This window comes from Opisthorchis viverrini (assembly GCF_000715545.1).
Source record: "Opisthorchis viverrini unplaced genomic scaffold opera_v5_448, whole genome shotgun sequence".
Taxonomy (NCBI): Eukaryota; Metazoa; Platyhelminthes; class Trematoda; order Opisthorchiida; family Opisthorchiidae; genus Opisthorchis; species Opisthorchis viverrini.
The window spans coordinates 119,901-136,810 of NW_008752106.1; the positions used below are offsets into that span (position 1 = coordinate 119,901).

At 46.4% G+C, this 16,910-nt stretch overlaps 1 protein-coding gene across 1 annotated transcript in view; it reads left to right on the top strand.

Moving 5' to 3' along the window:
- Positions 1-5,595: 5,595 nt before the first annotated feature.
- Positions 5,596-16,910, top strand: part of T265_11105 (hypothetical protein) — a gene marked incomplete at both ends in the record, with an annotated part of 75,928 nt that continues 64,613 nt past the window's right edge. Inside the window, one exon of the mRNA XM_009177668.1 lies at positions 5,596-5,895. Within this exon, the coding sequence (XP_009175932.1) occupies positions 5,596-5,895 (300 nt within the window). The remainder of the gene's footprint in view (positions 5,896-16,910) is intronic.

Consider the following 16,910-nt stretch of genomic DNA (forward strand, 5'->3'; position numbering starts at 1 on the left):
GGCCCCATAGAGTATTTGGAAGTCCATGCGAGTAATACGGGAGAAGGTGCGTCGGATCATCCGTAAAATGGCGAATGCCTTTTGGGCCGATTTCTCATGGTGTTGTGAGAAGGACAAGTTTGAGGAGACTCAGATGCCGAAATCCTTTTTGGCATGTGTCCTCGTGATGTTTTCTGTTCCTTTCCCACCACGCATAACAAAGGCATTCGCTGAAGCTCCTCAAAACTACGCATGGACGCACTTTTCGTCATTCAGAGGAAGGTGCCAGTCCAACGATCACTTCTTAGCAGCGTCTACATCCATTTGGAGGGCACTGGCATTGGAACTCCAGGATTTCAAGTCGTCCGCAAAAAGTAGACGTGGACTTGCAAGAACGTCTGGGAGGTCGTTGACGTAGATCAGAAACAGCACTGGTCCTACGATGGAGCCTTGAGGATCTCCGATGGAGACCGGCGCTGGAGAAGAGTAGGTCTAGCCTATTCTCACTCGGAATAATCTATCTGATAGGAACGCCTTTATCCAGCAAAGGATTTCACATTGAATCCAATAAGACTGGAGTTTGTGGAGCAGCGGGACGTGTGGGACCCTATTAAATGATTTGCAAAGGCGAAAAATATGGCATCCGATATGAGTCCTTCGCCCTTGGCTTGGGTTAACCTGTCCATAAACACGAGCTTGTTTGTCATGCAAGAGCGGTGTGGGAAGAAATCCGTGTTGAGCTGGAGATATCGGATTGCTGGAAGTAAGGTGATCTAGGATAGCTCGCTTCAGAATGCGTTCCATCACCTTGCACGCCACGCTAGTGAGGCTTATAAGCCTATAGCTGCCAGACGATAGTCGGTCACCAGTTTTGCAGATTGGCGTGACCATCGCTTCCTTCCAAGCAGAGGGAAGGCGGCCTTCGTCAAGCGACTGACGAAACACCAAGTGTAAATGGTTTGCCAGTGTGGAGGACGTTTCTTTCAGGATCCTCGGATGGACCTCGTCGGGTCCCAATGCGCAGAATGGGTTGATCTTGTCCAAGAGTTGACGAATGTCCTCCACCGTGAAGACCAAGTCGGTTAGAGGCTGTTCGTAGTTTCTCCTTGACAAGAGTGGATGTGACGAGGACGCTGGGGCTGAGTATAGACACGCATAGTGTTCTCTGTAAGCCTCAGATACCACTGTTGGGTCATTCGTCGGTTCTCCGTTTCTGTCCCTCAAGGAGAACGCGGATGGCTTGTTCCTGCGGCGATGTCTCATGTATTTGAGCAAGACGTTTTTGTTTTTTCGAGCGAGGTCCAGAATTTTCTATTTGCGGATTTCTGATTTACAGCTGTTTCGCATTTTACAAAGTGCCAGCTCATCTTCTGTATCCACTGTAGTCAACTTTTTGAAAAATAGTTAGGATCTCTTTTCCCAGAATTCGCCGTATCCATTTTGGCAGTCTGCGGTCCATCCGAGTGCTTGCTGGATTTTTGGGACGAACGTCGCGTCAGCCCCGTGAGTTTTCTGGACAATGGTTACCGTCGAAAGCCTCTAAGTCCACTCTAGATAGATCTGCCTTAATCAGGCAAGAAGTCGGTTGGACTGCCAGTGTCTCGTTTATGGGCGTGCTACTTCCCATCCCGGCGAGGTAATCCTTTACCTTAGCCCGTGTGTCAACCTACATACCGACGACGGGATCATCGTCCGAATTCAGCTCTAACTCCGCTGGGCGCACCTCATTACGCGCCCGCATAAGCTGCAATTCTTTTTTCCGTTTCCTCTGCTTTAGTCTGTGCTCGCAACAACGCAGCTAACTTTATTTTTCTATGCTTAGATGAGTCAGAGCCAGGAGACGAACCATAACGGCCGAGTCGCCTTAATTCCTCCGGTAGATAAAGATCCATTGACGGGGCTTTTTCCATCATCTCCAAGTCAGTAGACTGTTGAGTACTGTTACGGCTGTCTGCTTTTTGAGTTTGAGTCACGCGTGCCAATCCACGAAAACGACCAATGAATCCGATTCCTGGAATCACGGTACTATTGCAAAGATAATAATATACATATTCAACAAACCTCAACGGATTCCCCTCTGCAGATACCGTAGGGTTACAAAATAAGTCGGTACAATCACCAGCCTGAGGATGGAGCGCAGATCACTTTGCCTCAAAATCGATATCGTCACAACCAAACAGATATCGACGGCGAGTGACCACAAAAATCACAATGTCCGACCAAAGTCCGTAGGAGTTATAAAAATAGTTTAGTAAAACAAGAAAGTTTCAGTTCATCTGGTCTAGGGGGATAAATATGGGGATTGGCTGTCACATGGGGTTGGAAACGGAAGCACATTGTTGGTAAGCTCTCTTCTACAATACCTGTCTGGGATAGTGACGTTATTGAGAGAACGGTAATCTTTACAAGGTTTCCAATCACCCTTAGATTTCTTTCGTACCATGTGTAAGGGTGATGACCATTGACTTAATGAAGCCCGGATGATGCCGCTTTTGATGTGTTCGAACTCGTGTTTTGTGATTCGGAGCTCGTCCGGATGAAGTCGGTGGATGTTTGTATGAACAGGTGGGCCGCTCGTCTGGATGTGGTGAACGATGGAGTGAGTGAATTGTTGAGTGTACTGACGTGGATGAGTAAGGGTTGGAAAATCCCTAAGTATGTCACCGAAATGGGAATCAACAGTGCAACCAGTGAGTCTGCTTTTTCTCAGATTGCACCATATTTTTGAGACTAAACTTGCCATGTACTCCCAATTTGAATTATCCCATCTCCACCTCCACTTTTACTCGTAGCGACTCCGGCCATTTACCTAACCACCCAAGGTCACGCATGACCAGCAATGGCTTTCAGTTTTAGTTCATGCCACCTGGCTGTCTTTGAACAAGTTGGAACCCATGCCCATCGTTCACAACGAGTTGGGAAATAACCCATTAATACTATATCATCGGATTGTCCCCCACTGTTCATGACATTGTCCTTTTTTGTGCAATCCACACCCCCACAAATCCCCCAGTCANATTATTATTATTATTATTATTATTACACCTCGCGTACCTGTGGACGAAGTGGGAGCACTAATTCCATTGACTGAGAGGGAATTTAGCATGTACAAGAGGCGTTTATGTCGAACATTGACAGATAGGTTGTAGTGCGTTAGGAAGTCTGCACCAATGACGGGTGTTTGGACGTCGGCTAAGAGGAAGATCCACTTGAACGCACGCGCCATCCGAGGTCAAGGGTGAGAAAACGTTCGCCATATGTAGCGATGCGGATACCGTTAGCGGCTTGTTAGGAGAAAGAAGCAGAATCGGTAAGTGAATTCTTATGTGGTAGCACACTCACGTCAGCTCTCGTATCTACGAGGAAAGGTAGACCACTTGAACGATTGGTGATGTGGAATAGGCGACTAGTGCGAGGAGGGTCACAGAAAATCATCGCCGTTACTGACTGGCCGCGCTGTTTAAAGGGGGTTGGGATGCGGCTTGAAGGAAAACGGCGGTTGGGATTTGCGTGCTTGAGGACTGAAAGTTTAGTGATACCAGCACCAAGAAGGGCGGGCACGAGACAACGATCGGGATCGTGAGCGTGGTCGATACCTGTTGACCTCTAGCCGTTGTAGGCGATCGGTCAAAGTATCAAACTTAGCCTGTAGTTGCCATATGGAAGCGAGAATTGGCTCGGAATAGGTAGAAGCAGTGTGTGCAGGGCGGCAGACGGAGTTTACGGGGTTACTGGGGTAGGTTTCGTGTATTTTCTTGGCCATTTGGGCTGGCGGCTCCAAGCTGTGGTGATCAACGAAAGCACTGATGACGTGGGAGATGGAGGGTAGAAGTTTGTCGAACCATGATTGGGCCATGATTTCCACCGCTAGCTTACGGCCGCAGAGAAGACTGCGCATATGGCGAAGCATTTGTGACGGCAACCTGTCACCGAGTTCGCCAGTTTTGATGATGATGGCCTACTGATGACAGCCTACTGATGACGGCCGCTCGAAGGGTGTCATAGGGATTTTCCTTGGGGATATCTTCCAACAGGTCTACATCTGTCGCCACATCACTAATAAGACGATGGACAACATATGAAAAACGGGTGGCTTGGGAGGTGGTGCGTCGAGCCGTAAATTAGCCTCATTCTGGTGAAACCATACTCTGGGGCTGCGAGGATTTTAGTCTCGTAAACGTATGCTGATTGAATTCGTGACTAAATCCGATGAATCGAAATGTACCTCCATAATGACCGGGTAAAAGTAAAAAATTACACGGATTCACGAATTGATAGACAGGACCGATTGCCACACGACGTCTTTAGTGCGTCCTGAGTAGACAACTTGGTTGGCGTATTCCAGGAGCGGTCTGACGTAGGCCCCATAGAGCGTTTGGAATTCGATGAAAGTAAAACTGGAGAAGGTGCTTCGGATCATCCGTCAAATGGCGAATATTCTTTGGTCTTCAAGAGAAAAGTTTTGAGAACATACGAAGAAAGACTCGGGCTCACCAAATTTCTAGTGGTCTGTCTACTCAGGAAGTAACTTTGCCAGTAGTTTTTGCAAAGAACATAAATAACAACGCTAGACTGATCTGGAACAGATTGACCAATAATGACTCTTTTTAAAATGGTTAGCCGTTGGCCCAGGTCGGCGAATAAACAAGAATCTCATCATGGTTGTCCAGTAGTCCTCTTCTCAACAGCCCCTACATATAATAGATACCGAAGATTATCTGAAACGTTTTGATACCAGGGTTAGCACCTGGGACTCGCGAATGACCGGTGCAAGGGCGAGCGAAATCAGAAGAGTGATTCGAAGCACGTGACCACGTTTTTATTGGGCGAAACTGTACGAGTGCGCGTTTTTGTTGTCTTTCGTATTCAAACAAAAAAAGCGGTTATGCAATTGACAAAATACGTAATGTCATAACGGAAGCAAAATAAATGTACAAAACTCCACAGGTTCTCCCATCTCAGTGCATGCATTATTATAGAGTATATCATATACCCCATTTCCCGTGTAAAAATTAAGGATTTGGCTGTCACTCTCCGTTTCCGGTAACTTTCATCGCATATTAGTCGTGTAAATAACTTGCACTTACAAAATGGATATCATTTATTTAGAAACTTTTACACATGGATGCACTCAAACTAATCACACTCTCGCCAGGTTCGCGGACGACCCGGCCAATATCTTTCCTGCTTTTCAGTAATTCTCTGGACCTGAGTCCATGCGAGTTACCTTACGATTGGAATCGACGGTCCTTTCGCTTTTCATACGCCCATATACATAATGTTTATATCGTATTTGCATTGACTCTACTGAACTTATCCTTTTGAACTGGGCTAAATAGCGCGCCATACACAAAAAGTTGTTCGCAGCTGTTTTTAGCCGATTTTTTATACTGCACGTGCATTTCTGTTACATTTCGCCCGTATCAGGTTACCATTTCTCATGGATGTAACCAGGCATTCTCTCCGGGCAGATTGTTTCACACGTGCATTTCCCCCTGTTTTCACTGGAATGTACAACCCATCCGGATAATATTGTGGTGGGCGTAACATTTGGGCCCTTGGGAGGTATGAGGTGATCTTCCAGGGTCTGTTTTGTTTGATACAAATACTGAGAACATGGAAGGGGTGTTGAAAGCGCCACCAGACTCTACCAACAGTGATTTGGCTGGTCCACAAGAAATGAACGACACGGATTCAGCATCTGCTATGCAATCGAACAATTCCGTGTCAACTTCTCCAACATCAAAGTGCTTACCATTTCGTGACCCCTATCTTCCTGAAGACGATGGAACTATTCTCACACCAGAGCATGCATTTGTGCAGTACCAGACAAGATCGGAGGACCAAGCTTGTCAAATATGTGGTCAGCCTGCAGTCGGTTTTCATCATCGCGCTTATGTATGTGAGGCGTGCAAGGTAAGACTAATTTTTCAAGCGTTAGATGTGGACCCACAAACTTTCTGCTAATGTATGGTGCTGAGCCTTGGTGACTTTTCGACGTTAAATATAATCGTTCAATTGTAACACCTTTTCGGTGCCTAGCTAACGTGCCACCCGACGGAAGCACGAGGTCCGGGATACAGTCAGCTTCCCCAAGCCCTGGCGGGAAGTTAAGAGGCAGAGGTCGGGTTTGAACCACAGACCTTTCGGTCAGTAAATTCGTTCTGACTACTGGGCCATCTCGCCCTCTTCAACGTTCATTGAGAACAAGGTAGGGGAAAACTTCCTCAAAATCCTCAACCATGTGTTACTGTGTCCCCCGATGGTTGTCACCATTTTCAGCACAGAATGATTTACTCTAGCGGGTTTGTGACCGCAGTCTCTTTTCACCATGTAAGTCCGCAGGAAATTTCAATAATTACGTCGCCCCAGAAGACCCATACATCACCGATATCTTATGGCTTTTTTCTTTTTCAACAAAGACTTGTTTTTGACGACCCACCCTATTTTCCCAGTTTCGTCTTGCTAACTGACGGGACCAAATGGATTTAGCAGACTCAAGAGGTATTTTCACACGTAGACAAGGTAACATTGTGTAACGTAAATACGGTGGACCTAAAGTACCTGTAGAGCCTGATGAACATGAGTTGTATCACGGTCCAGATTTATCCACCAAATAATGTTTGCCATATTCTGCCTTCTTTTATTCGTAGACGTGCAGATAAACACACTAGCTTTACTTGGATATTTATGGAGGCACACTGTCAGCTGTAATAACCGTGTACTTGTCGTACAGTGGCTGTAGTTGCCACCGATAATTCGGTGGTAGGTAGGTAGCTGCGCTTTGAAGGTCGATAAATTAGTGCGTAAATACAGTACTGTAGGTGGACTGTTAAATGGGGAGATTGGGAAGGGAGTTATGCATTGAAGGCAATAAACTGTTAGTGAGGGTTGACTTCCACAAGTGGGGTATGGGTGGTTGGCTGGGGACGTTAATGGCCTTCATTCTCCATTTTCGATCCAGTGCACACGTTAGTGTGCACGTGGTAGGGTTCACTGTAAACTCTTTAGACTTTTTAATAAATCTTGGTTGCTAGATGCTGATGCGGTATGGTTAAAAGCTGGTGTTGTTGCTTATCATAGACGCTATTTCGTTGCAACTGTACAGAGATAGATGGTGATATGTCTTATTGCACTCGGTTCTTTGGAACGAGACGAGATGGCTGTGGTTAGAGCGTGAATTTACTGACCGGAAGGTTTGAACCCGACCTCTGTCTGTTGACTTACCCTGTCTAGGCTTGGGCAACCTGGCAGTATCCCAGCCCTCGTGCTTCCTTCGGGTGGCATGGCAGCTAGGCACTGGAAGGGTGCTACAGCTTAACGCTTCTTTTGATGCATTCTGACCAGTTCGTCTTTCGAGAGTGAATTATTTCTTCCGAATACCATTCAACATACTTCAGAATTGCTGATCCGGTGTCCCCGCCAGATTCGGGCAATGTTCCGAAGACAGAGATTGTCAAACACTGAAAGTCTTTTGATGTCCTTGGCGCGCAGCGGCTAGGTTTCTGATCCGTATAGTAATATGGAGCGCACTGCAGCATTGTAAACTCGACCCTTGATAGAGAAGCTGGTGTCAAGTCTACGCCACAGGCTTTACAGGTTCACGAAAGCTACTCTGGCCTTCCAAATCCAGGTGAAATTATTAGCTTTCGCGGGAACACCGGGACTGATGTTGCTGCCCAGGTTAACAAATTTGTCTACTACCTCGATCGGTTCATCCGCGGATGAACATCGGATGAGGCTAGGGTTCCAGCCCATCCAGTCTTGCAGCTTTGAAGCGCATGAATGCAAGGGCATGCTAATTTGTAGTCCGGTGAAAGACTCGGTCTCTCCCATGGCGAATTCTATAGAAGGTCATGAAAACGATTACAATGAGTCTGGATACTGTTAGTGAGGGTTGACTTCCACAAGTGGGGTATGGGTGGTTGGCTGGGGACGTTAATGGCCTTCATTCTCCATTTTCGATCCAGTGCACACGTTAGTGTGCACGTGGTAGGGTTCACTGTAAACTCTTTAGACTTTTTAATAAATCTTGGTTGCTAGATGCTGATGCGGTATGGTTAAAAGCTGGTGTTGTTGCTTATCATAGACGCTATTTCGTTGCAACTGTACAGAGATAGATGGTGATATGTCTTATTGCACTCGGTTCTTTGGAACGAGACGAGATGGCTGTGGTTAGAGCGTGAATTTACTGACCGGAAGGTTTGAACCCGACCTCTGTCTGTTGACTTACCCTGTCTAGGCTTGGGCAACCTGGCACTATCTCAGCCCTCGTGCTTCCTTCATGTGGCATGGCAGTTCGACATCGAAAGAATGTTACACCTGAATGATTATTATTCTTTGGAACAGTAGACTGTAGTGACTGATCGGGTCTGTCAGGTTCCACCTATGGCGACCGTGGTACCTGTGTGTCCTAAAAATCCAGTACGAATGCTTGGACTACCCTCATGAGCCTTAAGTAACGCGAATGTCTAAATCAGAGATGAAGATGAGCATCACTGATGTAGTAACGTCACCGTCCCCATCGATGTTAATTTCTCTCACCTGCTTGCAAACCACGTTTCAAAATTAGAAACTTGTTCACAACACCAACAAATGTAGGATTAAAACTACTGTATCCAGTTTGCCATTATCTGTTGACGTTTGTGTCAACGACTGTTCGTTGCCTTGAGTAAACTACACAGACTCCCCTGTTATTATTATTATTATTACTATTATTATTATTATTATCTTGACAGCACTTTACCACTAATAATGCTGGCGCTCTATTGCCGTACAACAGGTGTGGGGGGAAGAAAGCCTTCGTAAAGCGTGAAAAGAAAAAGCAATAGTAGGGAGATAGTGCGAAGAAGCTATATATCTCTAGGTTAGACGATCAAGAATAAGATGCTTACGTATTTGGACACATCTGAGCAACTTGTCGATCACCATCTTCGTCATCATCGACAGCATGGCATCAGTGTTCAACACCGATGCTTCACTACCGTTCAACAACTTGTCGAATTAAGGCGCCATCAGCGTGATTGGCTCAGTCTCCTTTGCGAACCTCACCAAACGTAAGGCCAACGCACAACGAGAGGTTAACCCCAGCTAGGCAGTCTGGCTTGAAAATAATAGCATGCGTCCCACGGAATCGGTTGTGTCATGTCCCACAGAGTTCCCAACCATCTGCAAGCAGCATCATGTGGGCCACAGCCAGAAAGTCACCAAGATCCTACAGTATTCACATGAACTGTATTCACAGTCATCTCACTGCCGTGTTGTGACCTGTTCCCCCGCAGACCTTTTGCCAGCAGTTGCTCGGTACAAAAAGCAGCGATTTCTTCACTAGACGGTGATTTGATAACAACCTCAATCTGGTAAGTTCGATCTTCTGTTCTAACGTTTCGGGTTTATCACCGAGTACCCCTCACCTCGTCACGTACTCTCTTTAGGCAGCTAACTCTTGCTATGCTACGGAGATACCAGTGAATAGAAGTCTGATGACACATTAGGTCCTCGCATTTGAGGGACTAAGTCCCACCACTGTAAACTAAGATCTCTATTATGGTTGCCTTGTTTACTCTGCCCTGTAATCTTAGTGAATTTCGGATCTGACCCTTAAATGACGCAGGATTGCAAATGCCGCTCGTGCCTGGTTGCCCGCGCATTAACTTCATCTCTTACAGTACAGTCACGGCTCATACATCTGCTAAGATAAGTGAATCAATAAACAAACTTCTGTTAGTCATCATCGGAGACAGCAACATAAGCGTTTCACTGCCCTCTAGCCACAAGGTTCATCTAATTATATTTAAAGCCCTAGAATGGAAAAAAACAGAACGGAGTGGGTGAGGGAAGGGGCCTGTTACTGGCCTATCTCAAGTATTCTGGGATGCCTACACTTCCAAGCTTAGTCAAGCAATCTGAAAAGAAGCCGACAGCACGAACTCCGCTCCTATCGATCAGCTGCCATTTCTTGCCTGCCACTTCCAGCCAAGCTCAGAAGAAGTCACGAAGGTCCATCCACCCATCCTGGAAGGTGGACAAAACCAACAACACCCCAGCTCTTCGCTGGGGCGATATAGCCCAAGTGGTTAGAGCGCGAATTTACTGACCGGAAGGTCCGTGGTTCGAACCCGACCTCTACCACTCGACTTCACCTGTCTAGGCTTGGGCCACCTGGCAGTATCCCAGCCCTCGTGCTTCCGTCAGGTGGCATGGCAGCTAGGCACCGGAAGGGTATTACAGCTGAACGATTTATTATTTTTATTTTTTAAGCCCTTCGTAATCTGACACCTTTATTTCAAGTCATACGTTGTCCACCTCGCGCCTTGCGCCACTCCGAAAGAAGCGCGGAAAACGGTAGACGGTGTTTCCGCATGTGTATCACGCAACCGAGCCACCGCATTTGGTGGTACTGGCTGTTTTCCGCGATCGAAGTACCTGTTGCACGACCAAACACTGGTCTTCTAATTGCTTCGTTACGTATTCGTTGATACCATCCTGCACGATCAATGCTTCTGGGGCATCGGTGGTCAAAAACCTGCGAACGCCTCACATCATCTGTCCTCAGATGCCAGGTTTCGCAACCGCACAATAACGGCCCTCACTGCAGCCTGGTACACGCGACCCTCGAGGTCCAGTGCTATACGCCATAAGTGACGCAAATTAGCAAACATGATTCTGGCTCTTACGATTTCCGCATTAACTTGATCAGCTACTTCCGTGAGAAGTAACACGACTGCCAAAGTATGCAGACTTATCCACAATCTCTAGTGGTTATCCTTGAATTGAAGGGGATACGTTCAGAAACTGCACGTTGTGAGGCATGGATTCGCACTTTGAGGGTGCAAGACGCATGTCAAAAGATGGTGTGATTGTGATCAATATATTCGGTAGAGTTTGTGCTTGTCCTGCATCTTCAAACATGAAGATGACGCATGCACGATCGACGAGGTTCTTACCAGCAGCAATTTGAACACCAGAGTTTTGAAGACCTTTCAGCGTTCGCCTCATTATTTCACCAATCACGAATTTGAACAAGAATTAAGAGGGTGGATATCCTTGTCGGACACTACATTTTTGAAGGAAGCCCCGAAGTATGTAAGTACAGCGATCAGATTGTGTTCGCAAACTTCTGGCGCATATCCCATTGGGCAAGTGTAGTTGACTGCGCTGAACGATCGACAGAATCAAATGCATCTTTAAGGTGAAGGAATACCAAGATTGTGTCGTCTATATACATGTATCGTTGCTCTAATACCTGATGGAGAGACCTTTTCGGAAATGGGCACTATTTTTGGACTGTTTCTCCCAGATAAGCCCAGGTAGGCTGGTTGAGAAACCCTCATCCCTTAGCAGAGCAGATGGAAGGTCATCAGGGTCAGCAGCAACGTGACGCTTAAGTAGGGGGCACCATGTTCACAGTCCATTTTTCTGGTGAAGGCGGACATTCCGGATTGAAGTTCGCAGATGGCCAACTGAAATGTCATTCAAAGTGTTGTGCCGAGTGGTCCAAGCGTTATCATTTGCTGTATATCAGATAGCCATTCTGCTCCTTGATAGTTTCGCTGACAAGTGGCCGCTGAGGACCAGTCGAACGAATCGAATGGAACAACCTCTGGACGTTCCCGGCATTTTTCAGATTTTCCGATTTTTCTGCCTTTCGGGTCCACCGAGCTTCCCGGTTTGAATAGACACTCAGTTTCATTCGGCATCGGATGATGCGTTGGGTTGAGTTATGGTTGTGGCAGAGAGAAATCTGTGGAATCCATCGAAGCCATGGTTCTACCAGAGATCCAATGTTTGGATGAGGTTGGCCGAGTTGTGCCGCAGATGTAATTTCCGACCGTAAGTAGCACTGTAGGCATCTGTTTTCGGTGGTCGTTAATATCCGACATAGGACCTTCCGGCAGGCGTTCGAGAAGCCTGTTCAAATAAGTTTGTTTGATTTTTGGGGTTTGCATAGACCTAAAAAGCAGCAGCGCACAAGTGAATGATAGGAGTTTACGCTGGCAGGCTAGAAGTAGCAGCCGACAGCAATCCACACGGTATTGTTGAGCTGCATAGAGGTTTTTCAAGTAATTAATCGAATGACCTCGTATCAACCCGCGTGTGAAAGCGAATAATCACGCTTGTCGGTACAGTACCATGATGTACTCCAAAACGAACGACAATCTCGTATGAGTGCTACACACCGGTCGCTGAACTCGACATGATCCAGTTATGTCCACGGCTGGTTTGCAGTTGGCGGCCTGTAAATCACAAGACGTGTAGTGCCCATTAATAAGTGGTATTCCGCACATAAATGAAAAATTCGCCATCTGTTGTCTGCGCGGTGAGGGTCAACCGCGAATCGGCCATTAAGATGGACTTCCCCAAAAACCACTCGTCTGACATAATAATAATAATAATAATAATAATAATAATAATAATAATAATAATAATCGTCATTCATAGCTTAGTATCTATGTTCACAACACCTATTTTTCTGCCGTTCGACTGAGAATTCATATCGCTTACCAGAATCATGATATCTGTACTTCTCGCTGACCGGAGCAGCCGTGACAAGCCACGATGAAAGTTGTCTTTCTCAGTCTGAAGGCTACCGTCTGGCGCGACATTCACAGACACAACAAACAACATTTACCGCTTGGGGATGCATGGATTTTGATTGAAACAGTCAACCTGACGCCACAAAAGCTATCGTTTACTGGTTTCCAGTCCAGCAAGTCATAGTCAGCCCTGGGACTAGGCAAAACATCCATATCATAGCTACCACGATTAATTGTATCAGGATCACTAGGCACCCCAAGAGTATGAATCTGGGTTCTCCTCGAATGACCTGAGATCTATCAGCGAACTGCCTTCTTGTATATGCGTATTTCGTAGACACAACATACATCCATAGAAAGTGACAACAAGGTCAACAAGGGCCGCCTGTTGATTTTTCTGGGCGATTGTTTAGACGAAAAACAATGGCTAAGGGACTGGCAGATCGGTTGATTGCACTGCATCACTCGACGAGTGGGGAGGAGATCTGTGAATAGGACCGGCCAGCAAAGAGCTGCAAGGGCAAATGATACTTCCCGGTTGCCAAAGCCGAAGAAGTGCGTTTGGTTGAGGTACCTAATCGTGAGCGTCTGACTCAAAAGCCTGATCCTTAAGGCACTGAGATGTAGGATTTTGTTCGCAATTTTTCCCCTAACCTGTGATTCAGAACCCTGAACTCTAAAACAGTGGTAGTTGGGTTTTTCTTTAGGATCTTCTCCCGGAGCGAGTGTTCCTATTATCTGACCCACTTGGCAGCAGGCAGCCGGCCTGGCCAGAGGACACAGGGAGTGAAGCACTCCTAATGCGGCCGCACACAGCTGATGACTTTTGAGCGGTACCATATTCTTTCACTTCAGAAGTATTTCGACCGGCCATCACGTTTGACGATCAGGTGGTGCATATCTCAGGGCTTACCTTTTCGGAAGAAGGCAGCATCGCAGGTTCCATGGATATGGAAATGCTGACCACTTGAAGCAAACTCCGTACATCAGGCGCCCTTGTGTAGTATACTCAGTTAAAGACCATTATAAACGAGAGATTCAGCTGGATTCAGTTGGGTTACTTGTCAAAACCACACTAATACGCGAATAAGGGTATTTGGTAAACGTCTTACTGCCTTCACACTTCTATCTCAGAGGGCAGTACGACTTCACCTCCATGCCACTTTGTGATAGGATTTTTTGTAATGCCGAAACTCGCTGTTCTTCGTCAGCCTTCTCCCATTTTCTTTCCTCGTATTTCCGAACCTTAAGGAATAGAGTCCCAGCAGGTTCGTTACAGCCCAACCACCACGAAAGGGGACAGCTTCAAGCTTGGGGTACTGTTGTGTGGTTGCGAGATATGGTTCCCACGAACAGATGACATAAGATGTCAGATTTTTCACCACCAGTGTCTGAGAGCTGTTGTTGGTGTCGGATGGCGTCAACGAATCCTCAACGATGTAGGTTTGGTTGCTCGACAGGTACTTCGATCACGGACAGCATCCAGCACCATCAGCTGCAATGGCTGCATTCCGAAACATCGTCTACCGAATCGGGTGTTGTTCTCCGAGCCTCCTTCAGAATCATGCAAAGCGCGAGGTTGACAACAAATGACTTAAAAGATTGCCAAAGAGTTTACAGGGAGTTCATGTGTAGCTGTTGCGGTTCGTTTTCCAGGATGAAATCTGTCTTCTTCTGTTTTCTGACACCATAAATGACGAACGTTTGGAAGTATTCTTCGTTTTCCAGTTAATGCGTAGACTCGTTTGAGTCCGAGGAAGACCACGACTGTTTACCGGCTCTATCTGTGGTGCTGCTTAAGTCTTTGCCTTGTTTTAGAGACGTGATCAATGCACCTCCTATTAGGATTAACTCCAGCTTGATGCTTTCGGATTTCCATCTCACTTGCCGACGTCAGGTGTTGGAGTCTTAATGAGGCCACTGGCCGCGTTCTGGCAGGTAACTCTTGCATCTGTTTGTGGGACGGTTTCTTATTAGTTAAAACAAGTGGTTATCGCAAGCTTCATAAGACTTGTCCTCGTTCGCAAACAAGTTTAACTAATCTAATTCCGGGGCGCTTCAGGCACTCCTCCGGGCAATCTGTGTAGGACCTCGCAACAAGAATGCGATACACGTTGCTCAACGGCCGTATGTTACATCGCCTCTGACCAATCGCAGAGAGGATCACGCAAACTCCATTCTGTGAGGCGGGTCGCGCTAACACTACCCAGACTTCTCGTAATCGTTTTTGAATCATAGTTTAAACAGCTCTTCTTGTGTCACCCTGAACTGGACACGGGAACCACTATCCTTTCTGAAAATGATTCTCGATGCGTAGTACATGACCAAACTGCCACAGGTTCTGGAGCTGGATATTCTTGAAGTCTCTGCTGCACAATTGAACATCCTTTTTCTCTTTGTTTTGCTGCTGCTTTGTCGGCACCTAAATACGTGAAATAAACGTCAGGCGGCGGTTAGCAGACACCTGAAGAGGTGTTTTTCTGCCTGTAAGGACAACATCTGGCAACTATGTGAGGAGACAGTGCACATCGCGGCCTGAAATACACGTCCGCGGAGCCTCAGAAGCATGTCACCATGGGTATATCGAATTGGCAGACGTGATCCGAGGCTGAGACCCGTTAGTTGATTCCATACTTCGGAGCTTATACAGCTTTCAAGATAAGTTCGACGATCTCGACCCCCAAATGCCTCTCCATGGATTGCGAATGGCATACTCATTGATCGCATGTGCAGGAGCATGACCTTACAATTTGTGGATGCAAAGCACATACTCAAAGATGGGCTGAATGTGGTCGGTTCGTTCGAGAACACCTGCATTTCCTTTCTCTCTTCGAAGGCAGGAGCGATTTCTTCTGCATATTACAGATTGACAGGGTTCTTTTACGTAGCCAGGGCTTTGAAAACCTGCCTTTCGTCTCATTATTTCTTCAATCCATTTTTGTACTTTTGAGATTTCAGGGGGAATTCGTATACTCTCACACACTTGCAAGTCTAAGAGTATGCCGAATCGATTATGTTCGCTTCGTTTTGTCTGAACAAGAGTGTTAAACAGAACAGACCGTAACAGAGTTAAATGATTCTTTGAAATTCAGGAATACCGAAATTGTGTGCCCTTTATACTCGTGCGTTGTGGTATGTGAGGACCGAAATCTCGCTTGCTGTTCGGTTCCCTTTAGTTCCATTCTCCTTGGAAGTTTGTGGGATGTGCACTGTTGATGATTTCCATTATGAACCAAGAGTTAAATGATTCTTTGAAATTCAGGAATACCGAAATTGTGTGCCCTTTATACTCGTGCGTTGTGGTATGTGAGGACCGAAATCTCGCTTGCTGTTCGGTTCCCTTTAGTTCCATTCTCCTTGGAAGTTTGTGGGATGTGCACTGTTGATGATTTCCATCAATTATGAACCAACTTTACAGTAATTCTCGGCTTTGTGGGGAAGACTGATCCCATATGCAAGACAAAAGCTAGATTAAAATTTCCAAATGTCATACTATCAACAATGCCTTTGGCTGGAACACCTGACCGCAAAACGGCAGTGTTGAGTAGAAAATGCAAGGTCACCTCGGGTTTGAAAGAGCGAGTCACCACGCGTTCTAACCCTACAGCCTCCAATTCCTGGCCGACCCGGTCTGAGACTGCCAGTGTCACAAGACTCCCTCTCATTATGACCCAGTCAGTCACGAAAACACGAGAACCGTCACATCTCAGTGAGGCGCTTTCTCTTTGTGACAGATGAGCACCCCAAAGTACCTTTTCACTGAGCATTACCACGATCGGAAGTGCAAACAAATGAATCTAGAATCTAGCGCCTCTCACAATGCAGACCTTTGATCGTGGTGGTTCGGATCCGTATCACATATAGAAGCCGTAAAGGCTTTTGAAAATACCCGCACCGCTTTTCAACTCACCAAGGGTACTTGTTCGGAAGAGCATCCAGAAGAAGGTGGCGAACCATGACAAACAATGAGTCGAGGGCTTCGGATGACAGCTAAACGGGTTACCGGCTATCCACATTTGTCAGATCACTGAGTAGTAAACAGAAACTCTCGATCCTCAGAATAGTTCAGTGTCCAAAACTGTTCAAAGCGATATTGCTGGGAAGAGCCACCTTCCAATTTATTCCTAGTCAATTGGCCTTTTCTGTTACTTGGGTTGGCATCACTGTAAGGAATACTTGCTGGGCCGATGGCATTCTACTCGACTGGAGTTCGATTACTCAGTTTCGATTTGCAGGAAGGTTCCACTTGGTGAATGATGTAATTTTCGGGAAGTAGGTTTTCTAACCGTTCTTTCCGAGCGGTTCTTAGGAGTTATTCTTCAACTATTGTCCCAATTGTCTCACGGATAGCTCATCCGTGATTATCGGGCACGGATTCCACATGTGAGAGTTTAC